This window comes from Delphinapterus leucas, unplaced genomic scaffold (assembly GCF_059928025.1).
Source record: "Delphinapterus leucas isolate spDelLeu-1000000601 "Yukka" unplaced genomic scaffold, BTC_Dleu_Yukka2 spDelLeu_asBTCV2_sq72, whole genome shotgun sequence".
Classification (NCBI taxonomy): domain Eukaryota; kingdom Metazoa; phylum Chordata; class Mammalia; order Artiodactyla; family Monodontidae; genus Delphinapterus; species Delphinapterus leucas.
The window spans coordinates 1-24,965 of NW_028322281.1; the positions used below are offsets into that span (position 1 = coordinate 1).

The following is a 24,965-nucleotide window of genomic DNA, read 5'->3' on the forward strand; positions in this document are numbered from 1 at the left end:
GAGCTTCCCTGGTGGCGCAGTGGTGGAGAGTCCGCCTGCCAATGCAGGGGACACGGGTTCGTGCCCCGGTCCGGGAAGATCCCACATGCCGCGGAGCGGCTGCGCCCGTGAGCCATGGTCGCTGAGCCTGCGCGTCCGGAGTCTGTGCTCCGCAACGAGACAGGCCACAACAGTGAGAGGCCCGCGTACAGCAAAAAAAAAAAAAAAAAATAAGTGAGGGGGGTTGAGGGAGAAATGCTGACAACCTAGCTGGGACCATGTGGCAGGCAGAATAATGACATGCCCCTCCCCACAAACCTATAAATACATTACCTTTTGTGGCATAAGAAACTTTGCAGATGTGATTAAAGGTCAGTCCTTAAAAGCGAAAAACCTTTTCTGGCTGTAGTCAGAGAAAGAAATGGGATGACAGAAACAGGGTCAGAGAGACGCTACATTGCTGGCTTTGAAAATAGATGAAGGGGACCATGAACCGAGGACTGGAGGCATTTCTCTAGAAGCTGGAAAAGACAAGGGTGTGGAACTCAGCCCTGCTGACATCTTTTATGATTTTAGCCTGTTGAGACTTGTGTCAGGCTTGTGACCTATAGAACTATAAGGTAATATATTTGTGCTATTTTAAGCCGCTCAGTTTGTAGTAATTTGTCATGGTAGCAATAGAAACCTAGTACCAGTCACATTCTAGTGCCAACAATGACTTCTGTACAAGTGCTGAAAGATACATGGCAGGTTCATATGACAGAAAAATCTATAAGGTTTTTCTTTTGCTCAGTTTCTCCCCAACACAGCTGCTTCATGCCAAACATGAAGAGCATTTTCTAGAACAAAAGGGGAACCTCCTCAACAGGAAGAGGCTTCAACTTTGTGACTTTAAGTTCCAATAAGGATTCCAGATCTAGATACACTGTACACATGAACTGAAGGCCAGACTAAACATAAAGCTAGAATCAGAAAAGCTGAGACCCAGAGCAGCAGTTTAATAAACAGAGACTGAATATGTAGAGACAATATTCTCCCACTCACACTGCCCATGCCCTCTTGAAGACCAACCATGTGTTACGGGCTCAACTGTGCGCCTCCAAAATTCATATGTTCAAGTCCTAATCCCAGTATTTCAGAATATGACTGTATTTGCAGACAGCGTCTTTAAAAAGGTAATTAAATTAAATGGGGTCACTAGGGTGGGCCCTAATCCAACATAACTGGTGCTCTCCTAAGAAAAAATTAGGACACAGATGCAGAGACAAAATACCACTGAAGGAAGACAAGCCAAGGAGACAGAGCTTAGAAGAAACTGACTCTGTTGACACGTTGATCATGGACTTCTAGCCTTCAGAACTATGAAAAAATAAATTTCTATTGGCTAAGCCACCCAGTTTATGGTACTGTTACAGCAGCCCAAGCAAACATACACCATGTGATACACGTAGCAGTTTTTAAGACTGGAGGGGGCAAAAGGAACATTTACTCACATCTTTAGTAAAATATCAAGCTTTGATATGGGTCCCTTACTTAAGAAAAGATAAATGATAAACATAACTTCTATGAAAAGATTCGGCAACAACAGAAAAAAAAAGCAAGTATAGAATGCTTTTAAGAGACAAAGACAATTTATTTCAGGTAAAAGGTAACTTTTATATAGCAACTGCTTCACAAGGAAATTAAAGAAAACGTGGACTATGAAATAACAGATGAAAGGTAAGATAAAAACACAAACATCCTACCTAAATAAATGTTCTGCGTTATTAACTTAAAGAATAAGAGTATTTTTGGGGCAAGTACTTCTGTGGCTCAGTTCCAGCGTCTCTGTTCTTTAAATTTCTTTTAGTTGTAAGCTGCAGGGATTGAAGAAGGCAGGCAGGTGTGGTTTAACAGCCAGTGAGGACTGTCCTATCAATCAGCTGCTAATTCCTCGTCTACTTTCATTACTACTCAATATAGGTGTTTATGATAAAAAGGGAAAACATTTGTAATTTATAAAAAAGGGATCTAGCCTTCATGAAACTTTGCTAAGTTATTCTGGCTAAGAAACTAACTGTTGTTAGCAATTGCTTTTGTATTTTTATTATGAAGTGTTAAAACTGGACGGAGGTTCACAAAAGGGATGAGATTAAAAATTACGACTACAGGACATTTTGACTACAAGGGGTTTTTCACATGTGGAAGTGGAATACAGAGTGGCAACATAGAAACTACATGACACGTCACACAAACCCGTCATTCTGCCATATTTCAGTGAATTCAGTTTTCTTTTTGTCTTCTCAGTACAGCAGCAGTGCAAGCATAAAGAGAATAAAGTGTCGAGAGGTGGCCAAGATAGGGGAGTAGGAAGACCCTAAACTTACCTCCTCCCACCGACACAACAAAATAACAACTCCTTATAGAACAAGTATCTAAGAGAAAGGCCTGAAGACTAACCAAAAAGATTTTCCACAAGTAAAGACATAAAGAAGAAATCACAATGAGATGGGTGGGAGGCAGAGATGACAGAGTCAGGACCCACACTCTTAGGTCAGCCACCCACAAACAGGAGGGATATCACAATCAGAGGTTCTCCCCAAGGAGCGAGGGGTCTCAGCCCACGTCACACTCCCCAGCCCAGGAGTCCTGCACTGGGAAGATGAGCCCCCAGAATATCTGGCTTTGAAAACCAGTGGGGCTTCTCTTTGGGAGAGCTGGAGGACTGTAGGAAACAGAGACTTGGCTCCTAAAAAGTATAAGCAAAATCTCACACCCACAGAGGCAGGGGCCTGGGTCCAACATGCTTGCTGATCTTAGAGAGCCACCAAAAGATGCAGGAAGCAACTGGAACTGCCCTCGGAGAAAGAAATAGTGGCAACAGGCATTTTGAGGAGCTCATTCTACTATGATAATACTGGCTCTAGCAAAGCACCATTCTGAAATCTTCCCTCTAGCCTCTTAGCACCAGGGTCCAGGCCCCATACTCCAGCAGGCCAGCATCGGTCCCAGGCTCCCCAGCTGCACAAAGAGCCATGCAGGGACCCAGCCTCACCCACCAGCAGACTGGCAACAGACCCACGCCACCCTAGGTCACACAGCCAAACACACAGGAAGCCTACCCTCCCATCCAGTTGGCCCACAGCCACCTCAGGAGGCATGGCCTCACAGTCAACCAAGACGGAAACCAGCCCTGCCTACCAGCATGCCCAGAGTAGTTGGCCCTGCCAAAACAGAAGGATGCACACAGCCCACACAGGGCGTACCCCTAGAACATTTGGCTCTGAGAGAAGAGGGCTACTGGGCCCCACAGGACATCTACATAAGGCCACTTCTCCAACACTGGGAAACGTAACCAGTCTACCTACCACATAGAAAAAAACACAAGAATTAGGCAAAACAAGGAAACAAGAATTTGTTCCAAATGAAGGAATAAGCCATAACCTCAAAAAAAAGAACGAAATAAAATGGAGATAAGCAATACATCCAATAAATAGTTCAAGGTGATGATCATAAATATGCTCACCAAATTTGGTAGAAAGATGGATGAATACAGTGAGAATTTCAACAGAGTTCAAAAATATAAAAATAAAAAGAAGAACCAAACAGAGCTGAAGAATATAATGACTGAAATAAAAATACACTAAAGGGGGCTTCCCTGGTGGTGCAGTGGTTGAGAGTCCACCTGCCGATGCAGGGGACACGGGTTCGTGCCCCGGTCCGGGAAGATCCCGCATGCCGTAGAGCGGCTGGGCCCATGAGCCATGGCCGCTGAGCCTGCGCGTCCGGAGCCTGTGCTCCGCAATGGGAGAGGCCACAACAGTGAGAGGCCCGTGTACCGCAAAAAAAAATACACTAAAGGAATCAATGGCAGATTACATGATAAAGAGCAATGAATGGATTGGTGAACTGGAAGAGAGAGTAGTGGAAATTAACCAAGATGAACAGAAAAAAGAATTGTAAAAAATAAGGACAGATTAAGAGATCTCTGCAACAACATGAAGCATACTAACATTCACATTATAGAGGTCCCAAAAGAAGAGAGAGAAAGGGGCAGACAATTTATTTGGAGAAATAATAGCTGAAAACTATCCTAACCTTGGGAAGAAAACAGACATCCAGGTCCAAGAAGCACAGAGAGTCCCAAAGGAGATGAACCCAAAGAGGTCCACACCAAGACACATTATAATTAAAATGGCAAAAATTAAAGATAAAGAGAGAATCCTAAAAGCAGCTAGAGAAAAGCAACTTGTTACGTACAAGGGAACTCCCATAAGACTATCAGCTGAGTTTTCAGTAGAAACTTTCTAGGTCAGAGGGAGTGGCACAATACGTTCAAAGTGTTGAAAGGAAAAACCCTATAACCAAGAATACTCCACCCAGCAAGGTTACCATCCAGATTTGAAGGAGTGATGAAAAGCTTTACAGACAAGCACAAGATAAAAGAGTTCAGCACCACTAAACCGGCTATATAAAAAATGTTAAAGGGACTTCTCTAAGTGAAAAAGAAAAAGCTAAAACTAGAAATATGGAAATTACAAAAAGCAAAATCTCACTGGTAAAGGCAAACATACAGTAAAGGTAATGGACCAACTACTTATACAGCTAGTAGAAAGGTTAAAAGAAAAAAGTAGTAAAATCATCTATATCTAACATAAGTAGTTAAGGAATACACAAAAGAAAAAGATGTAAAATATGACATCAGACATAAATGGTGGGGGAAGGGATGAGTAAAAATGTAGGGCTGTTAGAATGCATTCAAACTTACGAGATCATCAACTTAAAACAGACACCTATATGTAAGGTTGCTATATATGAACCTCATATAACCACAAACAAAAAAACTATAATAGATACACGAAAAATAAAGAGAAAGGAATCCAAACTTAACATTAAAGATACCATCAAATCACAAGAGAAAAAAAGAGGAACAGAGAAAAACTATAAAAACAACCAAAAAGCATTGGCTTTTTTTTTTTTTTTTTGCGGCACACAGGCCTCTAACTGCTGTGGCCTCTCCCATTGCGGAGCACAGGCTCCGGACGTGCAGGCCCAGCGGCCATGGCTCATGGCCCCAGCCGCTCTGCGGCATGCGGGATCCTCCTGGACTGGGGCACAAACCCGCGTCCCCTGCATTGGCAGGCGGACTCTCAACCACTGCACCACCAGGGAAGCCCTAAGCATTGGCATTTTAAAATGCCAATAAGTATATACTTATCAACAATTATTGTTGAGGTAAATTAATTAAATGCTCAAATCAAAGACATAAAGTGGCTGAATAGATTTAAAAAAAAAAAAAAGAACCATATATATGCTGCCTGAAACAGATTCACTACAGACAGAAAAACAGACAGACTGTAAGGGATGGGATGAAAAAAAGAATTCTATGAAAAAGCTTGGATAGCAACAATTATATAAGACAAAATAGACTTAAAGACTATAACAAGACATAAAGCACATTACATAATGATAAAGGGATCGATCAAAGATGAATATATAACAATTAAAAATATATATGACCCAACATAGGGGCACTTAAATACATAAAACAAGTATTAACAACATAAAGAGAGAAAGTGACAGTAATACAATAATGGTAGGCACTTTAACACCCCACTTACATTAATGAACATATCATCTACACAGAAAAACAAGAAGGAAACACTGGCCTTAAATGACACATTAGACCAGATGGACTTCATAGATTTATAAAACATTCCATCCAAAAACAGCATAATACACATTCTTTTCAAGTGCACATGGAACATTCTCAGGACAGATCACGTTAGACCACAAAACGAGGCTCAGTAAATTTTAAAAAACTGAAATCATATCAAGCATCTTTTCTAACCACAATGCTCTAAGACCAGGAATCAACTACAAGGAAAAAAAGAGCAAAAACCACAAACGCGTGGAGGCTAAACAATATGCTACTAAACAACCAATGGATTACTGAAGAAATCAAAGAGGAAACCAGAAAATACCTGGAGACAAATGAAAATGAAAACACAAATGATCCAAAATCTATGGGATGCAGAAAAGCAGTTCTCAGATGGAAGTTTATATTGATATAAGCTTCCCTCAGGAAACAAGAAAAATCTCTAACAAACAACCCAAACTTACACCCAAAGGAGCTACAAAAGGACAAACAAAACTCAAAGTTAGTGGGAGGAAAGAAATCATAAAGGTTAGAGCAGAAATAAAATAGAAACTTAAAAAAGAAATAAAGAAAGAAAAGAAGAGATCAATGAAACTAAGAACTGGTTCTTTGAAAAGATAAACAAAATTGATAAACCTTTAGCCAGGCTCCTCAAGAAAAAAAAGGGAGAAGGCCCAAATCAATAAAATCGGAAATGAAAAAGGAGAAATTATAACCAACACTGCAGAAATACAGAGGATCATAGGAGACTATGACAAACAAATAAAATGGACAACCTAGAAGAAATGAACAAATTCCTAGAAATGTACACTCTCCCAAGACTAAACCAGGAGGAAGTAGAAAATGTAAACAGACCTATTACCAGTAATGAAATTGAATCAGTAATTTTAAAAATCCCACCAAGATCAAATGGCTTCTATGATGAATTCTACCAAACATTTAGAAAATACTGAACACCATTCCTTCTCAAACTATTCCAAAAAACTACAGAGGAAGGCACACTTCCAAACTCCATCTACAAGGCCAGCATCAGCCTGATACCAAAATCAGATGAAGACATCACAAAAAAAAAAAAATCACAGGCCAATGTCACTGATGAACACAGAAGCAAAAATCCTCAAAAAAATGCTATCAAACCAAACCCAACAATACAGTAAAAGGATCGTACACCATGATCAAGTGGGATTTATCCCAGGGATGCAAGGATTCTTCAATATTTGCAAATCAATCAGTGGGATACATCACATTACCAAACTGAAGAATAAAGACCACATAATCATCTCAATAGATGCAGAAAAAGCTTTTGACAAAATTCAACACCTATTTATGCTAAAAATCTCTCCAAAAATGGGCATACAGGGAACTTACCTCAACATAATAAAGGCCATATATGACAAACCCACAGCTAACATCATTCTCAGTGGTGAAAAGCTGAAAGCATTGCCTCTTAAGATCAGGAACAAGACAAGGATGTCCACTGTCACCACTTTTATTCAATATAGTTTTGGAAGTCTTAGCCACAGCAATCAGAGAAGAAAAGGAAATAAAAGGAATCCAAATTGGAAAAGAAGAAGTAAAATTTTCACTGTTTGCAGATGACATGATACTATACATAGAAAATCCTAAAGATGCTACCAGAAATTACTAGAGCTCATCAATGAATTTGGTAAAGTTGCAGGATACAAAACTAATACAGAGAAGTATCTTGCATTCCTATACACTAACAACAAAAGATCATAAAGAGAAATTAAGGAAACAATTCCATTTACCATCACATCAAAAAGAATAAAATATCTAGGAATAAACCTACCTAAGGAGGTAAAAGACCTGTACTCAGAAAGCTATCAGACACTGAGGAAAGAAATTGAAGATAACACAAACACATGGAAAGATATAACGTGTTCATGGATTGGAAGAATTAATACTGTTAAAATGACCATACTACCCAAGGCAGTCTATACATTCAATGCAATCCCAAGGGCATTTTTCACAGAACTAGAATAAATAATTTTAAAATTTTGTATGGAAACACAAAAGACCTCAGATAGCCAGCACAATCTTCAGAAAGAACAGAGCTGGAGGAATCAGGCTCCCTGACCTCAGATCATATTAAAAGCTACAATAATCAAAACAGTATGATACTGGCACAAAAACAGATGCATAAATCAATGGAACACAATAGAGAGCTCAGAAATAAACGCACATACTTGTGGTCAATTAATCTATGACAAAGGAGGCAAGAATATGAAATGGAGAAAAGACAGTCTGTTCAGTAAGTGGTGCTGGGAAAACTGAACAGCTACGTGTACAAGAATGAAATTAGAACATTCTCTAATATCTTACACAAAACTAAAATTAAAGTGGATTCAAGGGCTTCCCTGGTGGCACAGTGGTTGAGAGTCCGCCTGCCAATGCAGGGGACACGGGTTCGTGCCCTGGTCTGGGAAGATCCCACATGCCGCGGAGCGGCTGGGCCCATGAGCCATGGCCGCTGAGCCTGCGCTCTGCAACGGGAGAGGCCGCAACAGTGAGAGGCCCGTGTACCGCAAAAAAAAAAAAAAGAAAAGAAAAAAAAATGGATTCAAGACCTAAATGTAACACGAGAAACCATATAACTCCTAAAAGAAAATGTAGGTGGAACACTCTTTGACATAAATTATCACAAGATGTTTTTGAATTTGTCTCCTAAAGGAAACAAAACCAAAAATAAACAAATGGGACCTAATTAAACTTAAAAGCTTTTGCTCAGGAAAGAAAACCATCAACAAAACAAAAAGACAACCTAATGAATGGAAGAAAATATTTGCAAATGATATAACCAATAAAAGATTAATATCCAAAATATATACACAGCTCATATTAAAAAAACAACCCGGGGGGCTTCCCTGATGGCGCAGTGGTTGAGAATCTGCCTGCTAATGCAGGGAACATAGGTTCGAGCCCTGGTCTGCGAGGATCCCACATGCTGCAGAGCAACTAGGCCCGTGAGCCACAACTACTGAGCCTGCGCGTTTGGAGCCCGTGCTCTGCAACAAGAGAGGCTGCGATAGTGAGAGGCCTGCGCACCGCGATGAAGCGTGGCCCCTGCTTGCCACAACTAGAGAAAGCCCTCGCACAGAAACGAAGACCCAACACAGCAAAAATAAATAAATGAACAACCCAATTAAAAAATGGGCAGAAGAAATGAGTAGACATTTTTCCAAAGAAGACAGGGAGATGGACAACAGACACATGAAACAATGCTTAGCATGACTGATCATCAGAGAAATGCACATTAAAGCCACAATGGGATATCACTTCACACCTGTCAGAATGGCTATCATCAAAAAGACCACAAACAACAAATGTTGGTGAGGATGTGGAGAAGAGGGAACCCTCATAAACTTTTGGTGGGAGTGTAAATTGGTGCAGCCACTGTGGAAAACACTATGGAGGTTTCTCAAAAGACTAAAACCAAAACTACCAAATGACCCAGCAATTCCACTCCTGGGTATATATCCGAAGAAAACAAAAACACTAATTCGAAGAAATACATGCACCCCAATGTTCATAGTAGCATTATTTACGATTGCCAAGATATGGAAGCAACCTAAGTATCCATCAACAGATGAATGGATAAAGATGTGGCATATATAAATATACAATGGAATACTACTCAGCCATAAGAAGAATGAACTTTTGCCTTTTATAACAACATGGATGGACTTGGAGGGTATTATGCTAAGTGAAATAAGTTTGACAGAGAAAGACAAATACTGTATATCATTTATATGTGGAATCTCAAAAATAAAACAAACTAGTGAATATAAAAGAAACAGAATCATAGATATAGAGAACAAACTAGTGGTTATCAGTGAGAAGAGAGAAGGGGTGAGGGACAAGAGAGGGGTAGGAGCTTAAGAGTTCAAAACTACTATGTATAAAATAAATAAGCTACAAGGACATATTGTACGACACAGGGACTACAGCCAATATTTTATAATAACTGTAAATGTGATATAACCTTTAAAAACTGTGAATTACTATGCAAGACACCTGAAACTTATATAATATTGTAAATCAACTATACCTCGATTAAAACAAAAATAAAAAAGAAACCCTATGGTACCCAGCAAAAGCATTTCTAAGAGGAAAGTTTATAGCTATACAGGCCTACCTCAGGAAACAAGAAAAATCTCAAATAAACCATCTAACCTTACACCTCAAGGAACTATAGAAAGAAGAAAGAACAAAACCCAAAGTTAGTAGAAGGAAAGAAATCATAAAGATCAGAGCAGACATAAATGAAATTGAGACTAAAAAAAAATAGAAGACCAATGAAAATAAGGTCCTTTGTAAAGATAAACAAAATTAATAAACCTTTACCCAGACTCATCAAGAAAAATAGAGAAAGGGCCCAAATAGGTAAAATCAGAAATGAAAGATGAGAGGTTACAACAGACACCACGGAAATACAAAGGATCATAAGAGATTACATGAACAATCACATGCCAATAATATGGACAACCTATTAGAAATGGATAAATTCCTAGAAATTTACGTCTCCCAAAAACTGAATCAGAAAGAAATATAAAATACGAAAAGACTCATTACAAGTAATGAAATTAAATCAATAATAATAAAAATAAAACTCCCAACAAACAAAAGTCCAGGACCATAAGACTTCACAGGAAAATTCTATAAAACATTTAAAGAAGAGATAACACCTAACCATCTCAAACTATTCCAAAAACTTGAAAAGAAAGGAATGCTTCCAAGCTCATTCTACAAGGCCACTATCACCCTGATATAAAAATCAGACAAGGATGTCACACACAAAAAAAGAAAATTACAGGTCAATATCACTGATGAACATAGAAGCAAAAATCCTAAACTAAATATTAGCAAAACAAATTCAACAATACATTAAAGGGATCAAGTGGGATTTATCCCAGGAATTCAAGTATGGTTCAATATCTGCCAATCAATGTGATGTAACACATTAATGTGAGATATACCACATTAACAAATTGAACAATAAAAAAATCATATGATCGGGACTTCCCTGGTGGCACAGTGGTTAAGAATCCGCCTGCCAATGCAGGGGACACGGGTTGAAGCCCTGGTCCGGGAAGATCCCATGCCGCAGAGCAACTAAGCCCGCGCGCCACAACTACTGAGCCTGCACTGTAGAGCCCGCGAGCCACAGCTACTGAGCCCGTGTGCCACAGCTACTGAAGCCAACAGGCCTAGAGCCCGTGCTCCACAACAAGAGAAGCCACCAAAAGAAGAAGCCTTCACACTGCAATGAAGAGTAGCCCCCACTTCGCTGCAACTAGAGAAAGCCCGTGCACAGCAATGAAGACCCAACGCAGGCATAAATAAATAAATAAATAAAATTTATTTTTCAAAAAAGAAATCATATGATCATCTCAACAGATGCCAAAAAGACTTTTAACAGAATTCAACATCCATTTACGATAAAAACTATCAAAAAGTGGGTACAGAGAGAATATACCTCAACATGATAAAGATCTAGGTTTGATACTTACATGCAACTTTTGAAAAGTCTATCTTAACTGACCATTATTTTTCATTTCTATTTCATAAACCTCTACTTTTAATTTATAGTATCTATCACTCACAACTAATCCAAATATTAGCAATTACAGATGAGCAAAAATATGTACTACTTGATATATAACTTTAAGATTCTAAAATATCGATGCAGGAAAAAAGAAATGCTAAACTCCAAATCATCTACCACAAACTCAATACAGATTTTTAGAACAAGATTTCAGACTGACTAAACTTAATAAATTCTTTGGGATTAGTTCCTGCTTAGTATAAAAATAATTTTTTAAAAGTAACGAGGATATCCTAAAGTAAAACATATACTCTATAGAATAATGGTGTTAAGTGCTCATCAAAGGATACTAAAACACTAAAGAAGCTGCTAAAAACTTAATCACATTACAGAAAAGGGGAAGCGGAAAGGAAAAGCAAAAGAATAATTTCTTTACAAGACTTGGGGGATGGGTTTGAGGAGAGAGAAAGAACCAAACAAAAAAGATGAATTTCATTAAGTTCCTGAAATAATCTCAAAATGCAGAAATATGGTACTATTTTTTAAGGTGTAGAGCTGTGTTACAGACTTAAATTGTTTACCTCATTTTCTGTTCCCACGTCCAGCATGACAGGCAGACATTGTTGAGGATTCATCCCTCCACAAGCTGTATACAGAGCCAGTTTACCCACGGGGATGCCCATCCCATTACAGCCAAGGTCTCCCAGACCAAGAATACGCTCTCCGTCAGTCACTACAATAGCCTCAAAGAAAAAGAAAAAATATCTATTAACAGATGTTTGCAAATTCCGGGGCATCGTTCCTACTCTCTGTTTCTGAAGTTAATATTTATGCAATGAAATACTAAGCTGTCAAAAAGCATAAATTGAATATACATGGAAAAGATTTTATATGATCATTAAGTCTGGAAGACTGGGGAGAATAAATAAATTTGATATATGCATTTCAAATGTATTTTTAAAATACATACATATGATTGTTTGGCTGTTGAGAAAAGAAGACAAGGTATGCCCATAAAGATTCAAACAACTCAAATAACTCAGTCTTCAATCAGGAGGAGTAAGTGGGCAGAGTACAGGTAAGTAAGAGCTCAAACTGGGAACTAAAGTGAACCTTAGAACAGCTTTGAAACTAGTCACATCCACTTTGAGTACCATTAGGAGAGTCCATGGTTAAATCACTGCTCAGGAGTCCCCAGTGCTCTGATCTTTAGTTTATGCATCCTCCTAATTTCACAACAGTGTTGATCCATCCTCTTTAACTCCTATAACATAGGATACTGTTCTACCATCTTTGAAATATGCCAAGCACAGTCTATTACTACTCTTACCTGATGGTAGAGTACCACTAGACAATGAATTTTGTTTAGTTTATTTCTAATCATCCTGAATATCTACAAAGCATACATTTTAATCATGTGGAGATTTTAATGCTAAGTACTTTGTTATCTTTATTGAAATTAATGCATCTATCATCTGTATTCTGTGATTCATGGCCATTACATGAATTTAAGCAAAACCGATTTTGTGAAACACAATTTATTAGATTTTCTACAAACTGCTACACTTGTCATATCCATGGAGCCTAGAAAAAAATGTCAGTTATTTGACCTTAGATAAACTGATGAATTAAAGCTTCTGTTTCTTATTTATAAAAATACAAATGATAAATGTACTTTTCAGAGTAGCTGCATAAAATTAGGAGCCAACTCTGTTGTGCTCACTACTGCACACCAACATCTAGCACAGCATTTGGCACACAGTAAACAATCAAAAACATTAATTAATTGGATAAATCTATGATTCAATACAATGAAATCATGATAAACAAAACTTACCATGTTACCTGGTATATTACGAATTCTCAAAAAATTATAGATATTAGTACTATTATTATCATAAGGACTAATGTACAGAGTCATAGCATTTTAGAAGCCAAGGGGAATTTGGAGAACATTCAGTCTATCCCTCTTACAGATTAGGAAACCGAAGATAAGAGAACTGAAATAATTTGCCTACGGTGATTTACCTCAATAATATCAAAGAACCAGGACCCGAGTGTGTTAACTCCTAGTGCAGTGTTTTTCTACCACACTATAATGCAGAACATATATTTTAAAAGTTTGAGGGCTTTTCATTTAGTTTTCTGTTCACCTATATTATGCAGCTCTTAAAGACCTGCCTTAAAAGTAAATGTGTACATGTATATATGTACTTTTAACTAACTTAAAAATACATATATACATTTCACCCAAAAGTGGGTGAAAATTATTTTTGCATATTCCATAAAGTTGATCTTTGTCAAATTTTCCATGTCTCACTGAAAAGGGTCAATATGTTAGGCTGTTTTGGAGAAGGCAACTTGAGACACCTGCATTCAATTCCCACCACCACCATGCACTGCTATGTAACCCACCTGTGCCTTCCTTTCCTCATGGAATTATCATGATACTACATGAGTTAATCCAGGTAAAGTGGCTCACTCAGAAAGCTACCAAACGGTAGGTAGATACTATTATTATTCTATTTTCATTAGCTCACTCCCAGAGGGGAGTCAGGTTAGATACTTCAGGTCACCACGATAAAGGAAATGGATTAAGATTTTTGCCTACCTTGATTCCTCTTAGTGGATGATTAAACACAAAAGAAAAAAGAGTTTGCTCAAAGAAATTCAGACACTACTTCAACATTTTTTCAACACTTTTCATAACTTACAATGAATAAAGAAACACTAAGAAATCTGATGTAAATAATGGTGAAACTTAGAATCCAAATGGTATCAGAATAAAATTAATCCACTATGCAAAAATCAAAGGGATATAAATAGAAAAGCTGGTGAAGGCTACATAGCATGGTGAAAAGTGTCAGCCTGTTATGGGATAGGAAAAAGAACAAATGTGCCACAGTGGGAAAACGTGATAACTAACTTACCTTGATGACATCTTCTGGCCATGCATTAAGAACAGAAGCAATATGCCCTCGATCATGGATACTAATAAAGAGACCTCTGACAGGAAAAAAAAAAAGGAGTAATTTCAATTTACTTCAGACTTGTCACACTATCACGAACTTTTTTTTAAATTTTCAAATCCATGTAATATATCTCCATTTTTATCAAACTGTGAAAATTATTTCCTTAAACACATATGGGGCAAGAATCTTATAAGTAAGGGAGAAATTATTTTAAATGATATATCAACATCTACAATAAAGGTAGCTTCACTCTTATATTACATATTCTTAAATACTTTTAATTAAAGAAATATTCACTATTTTCATACACAGAGAATTTAGACAGCATTATCATTTCCACACATAGATTTATTCACGGTCTTCATTAAATAAGATAATACACGTAAAAGCACTTTGAAAAACAGCATGAGGCATATGTACATAGGGATTTTCAGTGTATATTCCATTATTACGTATTCACAGTGTGAAGACAAGACCCCTATGGGGAGGACTGAAGTGACAGACACACGCTGAGCAGTCCTTTCATGCGGAAGTTACTTGGGAAACCCTGAAACCGAGCCCCCCCACAAAACCAAGTTCCCTTACCAAGTTTATGATTAATCTCTCTAGCCAAAACTTTATTCTTTTCTTGTCCCCTCTCACCTCAATCCTGTGCTAACTGAACACCAATCAACCAGAGTCAGGTGCTAAAAGTCATGCTGTTGATAACATAGTTGATGTACTAAAACTGTTGTTATAGATATCATTATTAACATACAAACAATACAAACTGTTTCTCCAGGGCAAGATGAGCTAACAGACCTCCAAGCCACGGACCACCTGGCCAGAGAACCCTAAACCAGAAGCATCCTGACTCCCAAAACTACGATTAAGAAATGTCACAGGACAATGATTAAAAGCCCAGCCTCTATGTTCTTCCCCTTTAAAGACACCCACAACTCAAAGACCAGGCTTGTCTCCCACCTCCTTGTTTGGCACCCTGCAATAAACCCTTACTTTGCTGCAAACTCCTCGGCTGGCAGAGTTCGGTTTCACTTGATTCTTCGATTTGCGGTCTCAGTTGTTTGCAACTCTGCTCTTCAGACTCTCAACTTTAACTCTCAGTCTTTAACACTGCTCTCCGACAGCCCTGCATTTCCTATGAAAGCTTAACAAGGAACTTTAAAAATTAAAATAAGAAATTTGTAGATGTCTTAACCTCACTTAAAAGTTCTCCCTTAGCATCGTTAAATACGACTCAAATGCAGAGCACCACACACGACAAATGTACAGCCGAAAGCACTGTTTACGGCCACCACCCTTCTACTCTCTCTCCTTCAGGGCAAAACGCTTCGAAGACTTGTGTATTCTTACTGCCTTTATATCCTTACCTCCCATTCTCTCTTCACCCTGTTAATTAGGCCTTTCCTCCTCACTTCTCCACAAAAACAACTCTTCCCAAAGTCACTGCCGACTGACAGATGATAAAGTCAGAGGTCAGCTCTCAACTCACCCTACTCCATGTCCTAACTGTGACTGACGTGGCTTTCAGTGTCATGCCCACAATGAAGATTTTCAAACTTCTGTCTTCAACCGAGACCACTCCCTTGAGCTCCAAACTGTAAATCTAACTACGTGCCTAACCCCTCGCATCATTCAGGCCTCAACTCAAACCTGAGCTCCTCAGACAGGCCTTCTCTGATAACAGCAGTCCAAGCACCTCCACCCTGCTATTTTCACCAGTGTCATTTTGCGTAGAAAGCATCTGAACTCCCCTTGACTATTTCCTCGCGTGTTGGCTGGCTGTCTCCTCCCCGCCACGGCCCCCCAGGACACACACACACACAGAGCAGCAAGTTCCCTAAGGACCGTGATTATTTTGTTCACATCTGTACGCCCAGTGCCTGTACGTGTGCTGGCGCGCAGGATGTGTGCAGCAACACGTGCTGACTTCAGTGCTGAAAAAATAAGCCTTCCGGATTCAAAAAAAGGTTTTACGTACAGAAAACATGAAGTAAACCCAGACTTACTGTGACTTATTAAGTAACCAAAAATTATATTATGATAGTAAGTACCACAGGCGGATTACTGACGACTGTCTGATTCAACAAAAACATTAATTTACCAAGTTGGCACTAAATTGTATCCTTTCCTGTTTATTTTTTGCTGTTTCATATGAAGTTATTTGGTTTCTCCAAAATGACTATAAGCTCTTTATAAGTTATATATTTCTTTTGGATCCCTGTCACACCCAACTATGCAATCAACATTAAAGATCTCAATAAATAACTGTCAAATTTAAATGAAATATGGTTGGACTTTTTAAAGAAGGCAATTTTGTTGAATTACCTAAGATGTTCTTGGCAATATACCATTAAATAATGTTCCTTGGGAACTTGTTAGTTAGCCAAGGTTTTCCAAGTAACACTGGTCTCAGGAAATAGTATCATTCTTTTTAAACAAGAGGGACAATGAATTTACTAAAATTTGCATCAATTAAATGCCAAAGTTAATTAAACAAATATATGAGTACAACCTCAGTGGGACAGCCATTTGGACACCTGTAATCTCTTGCATTCAGCAGATTCATTTGTACAAAAGTGCTTACTCTTGGAGGGAGCTCAATAAAATGAAGAATCTGTAATGTTCCACTAAAGTCAAGCATTTTGATAGAATAATTTCTAAAACTTCCAGGAATGTCTCTTTGATCAGAAATCTAATGAGATATCCAAAAGTATTTCAGCACAGAAATGACTCATGCTTCCTGGTATAAAACTGGATATGAAACATTAATCTGAACATATTTAAATATATACATATTTATAAAATGAAAAGTTTAGACAAGAAAGTTATTTATGAATGATACTTTTAAATGAATGGAATTACAATAAAAACCTTTTCTTGGTCCAATTTCTCGTTGATCAATTTGTTTAAAATATTTAATCTTTATTCAAAGTATATTAAACATGCCAATTAAAATACTCATACTTTTGTGTCTATTTCATGTTAGAACTGAGATAATTCTAAAATGTGGATCATTTTCTCATATACGCAGTTCAAACTTTTCTCATAACCTCTGCCACTGTATATATTCCACTCTCAAAACAGATTTGTTAGATAATATTCTTACTTCATGTTGTCTCACATAACATCTCTAATGAAATTTATTTCGTATCAAAATAGAGTTCATTTTCTAACATGCAACTTTCTATTGTAACTAGATTTATATTTTCTTATGGAAATGGGTTCAGGACTCTCTCCTAACCCAGTGGAGAAGGCAATCATTCTACAGTTTTCAATAATAATCCTCTCTTGCAGAAGCTGAAGAAAATTAAACCCCATATTTTTCACAAAATTTGAGTATGCATTAGTGAGCTCCAGGGGTTAACCTAAAGTTGAGTTATACCAGCAGGTCTGGGCTGATGAGAAAAGTCGTACTAAAGAAAGCTAAGTTCAGGTAAAATGCAAGTCAGGAGAAACCTAGGATAAAGATGCAGAGTTAAGAGTCATATGCCTAGAGTTGAAAGGAATGGAAGAAATTACTAAAGGAGAAAGAAGAGAAGGTCAAGGAGAAAACATTACAAATTAGTACCTATACTAGAAGAATAGGATGACTGAGAAGAGTCCATGAGAAAAAAACAATCTAACAGGTAGGATGACCAGTGTTTCTAAAGTCAGGGGAAGTCAACGGAGGAAATGTTAAGAAGGCATGTATCAAGAAGACATACAGATGCCCAAAAAGCACATGAAAAGATGCTCAACATCACTAATCATTAGAGAAATGCAAATCAAAACTACAATGAGGTACCACCTCACCTCAGTCAGAATGGCCATCATTATAAAGTCTACAAATAACAAATGCTGGAGGGGGTGTGGAGAAAAGCGAACCCTCCTACACTGTTGGTGGGAATGTAAATTGGTGCAGCCACTATGGAAAACACTATGGAGGGTCTTCACAAAACTAAAACTAGAGCTGCCCTATGATCCAGCAATCCCACTCCTGGGCATATATTCAGACCAAACTAAAATTCGAAAAGATACGTGCACCCCCATGTTCACACCAGCACTATTCATAATAGCCAAGACATGGAAACAACCTAAATGTCCTTCAACAGATGAATGGATAAAGAAGATGTAGTATATATAAACAATGGAATATTACTCAGCCTAAAAAGAATGAAATAATGGCATTTGCAGTTACATGGATGGACCTAGAGATTATCATACTAAGTGAAGTAAGTCAGACAGAGAAAGACAAATACCATACGATGTCACTTATATGTGGAATCTAAAATACAACACAAATGAACATATCTATGAAACAGAAACAGACTCACAGGCACAAAGAACAGACTTGTGGTTGCCAGCGGGGAGGGAACGATCGGGAGTTTGGGATTAGCAGATGCAAACTATTATATATAGAACAGATACACAACAAGGTCCTACTGTAGAGCACAGGAAACTACATTTAATATCCTGTGACAAATCATAATGGAAAAGAATATGAAAAGGAATGTATCTACATATAACTGAATCACTTTACTGTAAAGGAGATATTAACACGACATTGTAAATCAACTATACGTCAATAAAAAAATTTTTTAAAGGCATGGGTCAATATTATTCTATCCTTCAGTAAATGCTTAAAAGAACTCTCCCAAGTATATTACAAAGAATTGTTTTTTCGGGACTTCCCTGGTGGTGCAGTGGTTAAGAATCCGCCTGCCAATGCAAGGGACACAGGTTTGAGCCCTGATCCGGGAAGATCCCACATGCCGCAGAGCAACTAAGCCCGTGCGCCACAACTACTGAAGCCCACGCACCTAGAGCCCATGCTCCGCAACAAGAGAAGCCCGCGCACCACAACAGAGTAGCCCCCGCTCACCATAACTAGAGAAAGCCCGCACATAGCAACGAAGACCCAACGCAGACAAAAATAAATAAATTTATTTTTAAAAAAGAACCCCCCCTTTAAAAAAAAAATTGTTTTTTCCTGAACTATTTGTGAGCTAAGTAGCCAGCATGATGCCTCATCATTACCAAATAACTGAGTGCATTACAAACAAAAATATTCTCCTACATAATTATAATCAGAAAATTACTACTGATACATTACTATCATATAATCTTCAGACACCTTTCACATTTCACCATTCGTCCTTCATAACAAAAGAGCCTAGTTCAAAATCCTGTGCTGTAATTAGTTGTCATGTTTCTTGGTCCTGTTCAACCTAAAACATTTCCTCAGTCTTTCCTTGACTTCCATGACCTTAATACTTTTGAAGTTATAAGTCAGTGTTTTTGTAGACTGTCCTGCAATCTGGATTTCGGTGGTGATTCCTCACGATTTGATTCAGACTATAACATCTTTTGCAGGAAGGTCACGGAAGTGATGCTGGCTTCTTCTCCTTGCGTCCTATCAGGCGGTGCTGTTCCTCCTTCCTCCCATTATTGATGATGTTCACTTTGATCACTTGATTAATGTGGTGCCTTCCAGGCTTCCTCACTGCAAAGATGCTCTTTTTTCCCTTTGTAATTAACAAGTATTTTATGGGAAGATTCTTCAAAACTCTGTAAATACCCTATTCCTCCATTCAACTCTAAATTTATGCATATCAATGTGGGCTTGTGTTTGTTATTTTACTCAGTAGGTTCTAATCTGCTGCAAACATTATTTATTGAGTGCTTACAACGTCCCAGATTGGGCCAGAGGGAGCCCCTTCAAGCTGGCGTCTATGTCCTTTCAACACACCCCCATCATTCTTTAAGCACCTCCTTGCTTTCTGGTATAAGAGGTTCCAAGCTCATCTTTTGCTTACCCTGACCCAGCCCTGGGATCAGCAATTTCTCTAAGGCGTTCTTGGTTGCTTTTGTCAGAAAGCAGCATTGAGATCTGAGTGCTGGCTGGGCTCCTTGTTACTGGGGTGTTGTGGCTGCCAAGCCGACTCAATGCGCAGAGCTAGAGAATATATGCGTGTGCACACGTACTCTACATGTGTACACACATACGGGTATGTACACGCATATATACACATTTTATGTATACCTATTTATTTCTATAACTATCCATTCATCTATCTGTACATTGAAAACTATAAATTCACACCAATACCTCCAATTCCACCAACAACACAGGGTTCCTTCTACTATTCTCCCCTGTTCACATTTGTAACAACTTTCTCCTAGAGCGAGAAACCTACCTCCCATCGTGTTTAATATATTTCCTTACTTGATGGGTCTGCCTGTGTGAAACCAATCTTGTCCCGTCTCGCTGTGTCACATCCCACTTACTTCCGCTAAGGTTCCAGTCTCTGAAGTAGGCAGCCCTCCCACACGGATGCCCTCTTTGCCCCGCTGGGGCTCTGACACCTGGCGCTGTACCGCTCTCCTACCCAGATCCTCCAGGCTGCCCTCCTACACAGGTGTTCTCGACCCGCCCAGGCTCCAACGCCCCATGCTGGGCTCCCGGCCCTTTTAATCAGAGACAGGACAAGCGTGAGACAGAGAGAGGGTGCAGACTGACTGCTGCTGTTATCGTTGAGGAACACAAAAAAAACTGGTGCTAGACGTGCAAAAAGAAGCTATAATTATCCACAGCTACTTGGGAAATATCAACCCAGATCCCATCTTTACAGATGAAGGATTTTTATCCCTTTGCTTATCATACTTGTACAAATTTGTTTCTTAATTTCTCATCTTTCACTTTTGTTTGTTGTTGTTTTCCATTTATTTATAGTAAAACGAATTGATTTTTCTCCTTTCAGATTTCTTACATTTCTTTTAAGTATACAAAGTCCTCCCTCGTCAATCATGTTCCTATATTTTAATTTTTTTTTCTAGGTTTGATCCAGTTCTTTAAATCTATCGGAAATGTCACTATAGTCTGTGATGTGAGGATGTAACCCACATCATACTTTTCTGAATATCACACTTCTGATATAACTACATTTTGACCTCATTAATGTCTCCCGTCTTTTGGTACCTGCTTTTATTTTTTTTCCTCCAAATTAGCAGTCTATCCTAACTGAACTTCCTTCTTTATTCAGCTAGATTTTTAACTGTTCTGCCAATCATTCTTAACTCCCTTGACTTTTTCTCTTCCCATCACACCCTTGCAGAAAGCCTCCAAATTTAAATCAATCCACCTGCCTTCTCCTTTCCTCAAGCCCTACTGCAGAATGCTGCTTGAGACGGGCACTCAGCTGGGTGTGTTAGATCCGCTGAAACCTCATGGCCTCTCCACTGTCAGCCAGGTCCTCATAACTCAGTATGACTCCCTCGAGGACCTTCTACTGGTTATTCTGCAATTGTCCACGAGAGCTACTTCCTTTCTCCCCCGTCCCCCATCCCCGCCCTTCTACACTCCCATCAGATTCACACACCACACCACTTTTCACTCGGAAGACACAGTAGAGACTTCCAGCTTCCAGCTCTCCACCTAGAAACTTCCTCCCATCGTTCACTATTCATCAGTGAATAAAGCGTCGGTATCTCTGTCCTCAAGCCCAGTTTGTCCTCCCGCTGTCACTCTCTACCCTCCTCCTGGTCTGTTTCACAGTCTCCTGTTTCTGCTTAACCCTTAAATGCTGGCACCCTACAGGCTCCGAAACACTTCTCTTTTTCACTCTCATGCATAGTGAAGGCCTCTGGACCCTGCTCTGCTCCCACCCTTGGACTCATTTCCAAGGCTCACTTTGCCTCAGCTTCTGCTGAATATCTCATCTTTCGGCTTTATCTCCCATTTTTGGTTGCTTCCTTTGCTCTTGGCATTTGCTCAACTAGTTCAGCCTGAGAACGATCTAGTTTCCAACTCGGGATGGTCTTTAAAGAATTCCTTTAGGCCTCCCTCCAATGCCCCCCGCTGCTCTTCGCTGCTATGCTAGCTCCTAATTGCTTATCAGAGACAGTGCAAGTGTTACCTCCTCTTGGAAGTATTTCCTGACCGACATTCAAGCTGAGCTGGAATGTCTCTGTAATCCCACAGACCCCCGCTGCTTTTCTGTAACATAACACATCATATTGTCATATAATTTTTCACTTTCTTATATGTCTGTCCTATTAGATTATGAACTCTTGAAGTCAGGAATTCTACATTTCTCACAGAAAAATAAAAAGAAGTGATAGAATATAAGTAAGAAGAAAGGGGGAAGGTAGTTCAGATATGATTCTGGCACTAGCTAACCCAATGGTGGGGAAAGCAGTACGGCAAAGAATCTGCGCTGGAGAACACCCAGGTGCTATGTGGTCGATATATATAATTTCGGGAGTCTTCTGAAAATGACAAGGCCAAGGACCAGACCGAAGAAATCGCAATTTATGGCGAAAGCCCCTGGGAAAGTATAGCAAGAACCAGAGTCAATGCCCAGTTGTAGGACTTGGAGAACCTGCGGCTAAGCGATCAGCAAATTGAGAGTGTTAACATGGGGGCAACAGATTTGAATGACAGCAAAAGACTTAAGAAATAATGAGAGAACCAACTGACAGCTTCAGAGCCACTAGGTCTGAGGAAGAATCACAAATTATAAGATCACATGAGCTTTGGAAGAAAGGTAAGTAGGGTGGTTTAAGCGTCTCAGCCTTCATTCCGGTTTAGCTTAGAAATAAACGTAGGAAGAGACAGAGTCTATAGGTGGGGAGGGACCCAGTGGAAAGGTCAAGTGCCAGTGGAAGGTGATATCCTGGTTACTGAACACCAATTTATTATACAAGTAAAAAACTTTTCAATTGAGATTAGAAGAGGAGGGTAGATTTCCAATTTCCTCTGGTCATCTACTTCCAAAAGTAAGGTTTTGAGGTGTTTTTTCCCCCACATAACATCCTAATATTGCTAACGTGCATGACATTTTTCTTTGGGTCACTATTTGATTTTGCTCTGCAATGATAATCTTGTGAATTCGTTTTGCTTACTGCAGAAAACGTTTAAAGCTCTATTTTTAGTCTCAATCCTCCTGAGGAGCAACAATCAGTGCGGTAGGCAGATTTCTAAGATGTTCCCCAGACTTCCCATCTCCCCGGTGTCCACATCCTGAATCACCCCAGGACTGTGCACATGACGGGTTTTACTCTCATCAGGTGACAGACGATTAGCACAGTCGGGCCTCAGGTAGCAAGGTCACCTGGGCGGGCCTGTACTCCTTAAAGGCATAGAATTTCTCCAGCTGGTCACAGAAGGGGAAGTCAAAGGTTCAGAGTGAGAAAGACTCCAAGCACTGCTTCAAACTTAGAGGACGCCAAGTGGCAAAGAATAAGAGCTACTTCCAGCAGCTGAGAGCCGTCCCTGGCTGACAGCCAGCAAGGAAACAGAGACCTCGGTCCTACAATCACAAGGAACTGAATTCTGCCAAGAATAAGAAGCTTGGGAGCAGATTTTTCTGTAAGCCCCTGGATGAGTACTCAGCCCCGCGATTTTAGCCGTGTGATACCCTAAACATAGATTCAAGCATACCACACCAGAATGCTGACCTTCAGAACTGCGAGCTAATAAACAGATGTTGTCTTAAGCAGCTAAGTTTGTACTAACTTGTTACACAGCAATACAACCCTAATGTAAATAGTATGTATGTTAAAAAGTAAAATTCAGATGCTCATTCCGTCATTTATCATAGATTCATATTTATTTTATGAAAGACATGACACAGGGCTAGACACCAGGGAAAATGCTAGAGGACTATCCACGTATAGTTGAATAGCTCTGTTGTCACTTCTGTGACCCAATTACCAACGCACAGCATTAATTAACAGAGATGTCTGTAGTTTCCAGACATTAAAAGTGACTCAGTACTAAGATCGGTAATATTCTTCCAAATGGTGGTAACATGCTAGCTATTACAATTCAATTTTTAGAATTCCAAGAAGACGCACAGGCAGTATTCTTTTAAAAGAACGCAGATACAGAGTGGTAATGTCCTCAGATACTATGTGAGAAAACAGGAACATCTGGTCAGAAAAAAGAACCATACATTTGGGGGGAAAAAGAATTCCTTTTTTGCAGTACAGTTAAGAAATAATAACAACTACATTATTATAACCTACTGTTCATCTAATCCAATGCTATATTATGGATATTTTACGATATTTTATTTCAGGCCGTTAGTGGGCAATGAATAAACAACTGCCTTCAGGATGGGTGAAGGTAACGGGAGTAAGGTTGGAGGCCAAAGGCACCTTCAATGTTACCACTAATTTTTTTTTCTTTACATCTTTATTGGAGTATAAGTGCTTCACAATAGTGTTAGTTTCTGCTTTGTAACAAAGTGAATCAGTTATACATATACATATGTTCCCATATCTCTTCCCTCTTGCGTCTCCCTCCCTCCCACCCTCCCTATCCCACCCCTCCAGGCAATCACAAAGCACCGAGCTGATCTCCCTGTGCTATGCGGCTGCTTCCCACTAGCTATCTACCTTACGTTTGGTAGTGTATATATCTCCATGCCACTCTCTCACTTTGTCACAGCTTACCCTTCCCCCTCCCCATATCCTCAAGTCCATTCTCTAGTAGGTCTGTGCCTTTATTCCTGTCTTACCCCTAGGTTCTTCATGACATTTTTTTTCTTAAATTCCATATATATGTATTAGTATATGGTATTTGTCTTTCTCTTTCTGACTTACTTCACTCTGTATGACAGACTCTAGGTCTATCCACCTCATTACAAATAGCTCAATTTCGTTTCTTTTTATGGCTGAGTAATATTGCATTGTATATATGTGCCACATCTTCTTTATCCATTCATCCGATGATGGACACTTAGGGTGTTTCCATCTCCGGGCTATTGTAAATAGAGCTGCAATGAACATTTTGGTACATGACTCTTTCTGAATTATGGTTTTC

The 24,965-nt window shown here is 39.1% G+C and overlaps 1 protein-coding gene across 1 annotated transcript in view; it reads right to left on the reverse strand.

Annotated features, from left to right (window-relative positions):
• Positions 1 to 6: 6 nt before the first annotated feature.
• Positions 7 to 24,965, reverse strand: part of LOC149743811 (NADP-dependent malic enzyme-like) — an 84,762-nt gene continuing 59,803 nt past the window's right edge. The window contains exons 4-6 of the mRNA XM_089906136.1: positions 14,114 to 14,189; positions 11,765 to 11,926; positions 7 to 1,835 (exon numbers count right to left, since the gene is read on the reverse strand). Of these exons, the coding sequence (XP_089762262.1) occupies positions 1,746 to 1,835; positions 11,765 to 11,926; positions 14,114 to 14,189 (328 nt within the window). The 3' untranslated portion in view covers positions 7 to 1,745. The remainder of the gene's footprint in view (positions 1,836 to 11,764; positions 11,927 to 14,113; positions 14,190 to 24,965) is intronic.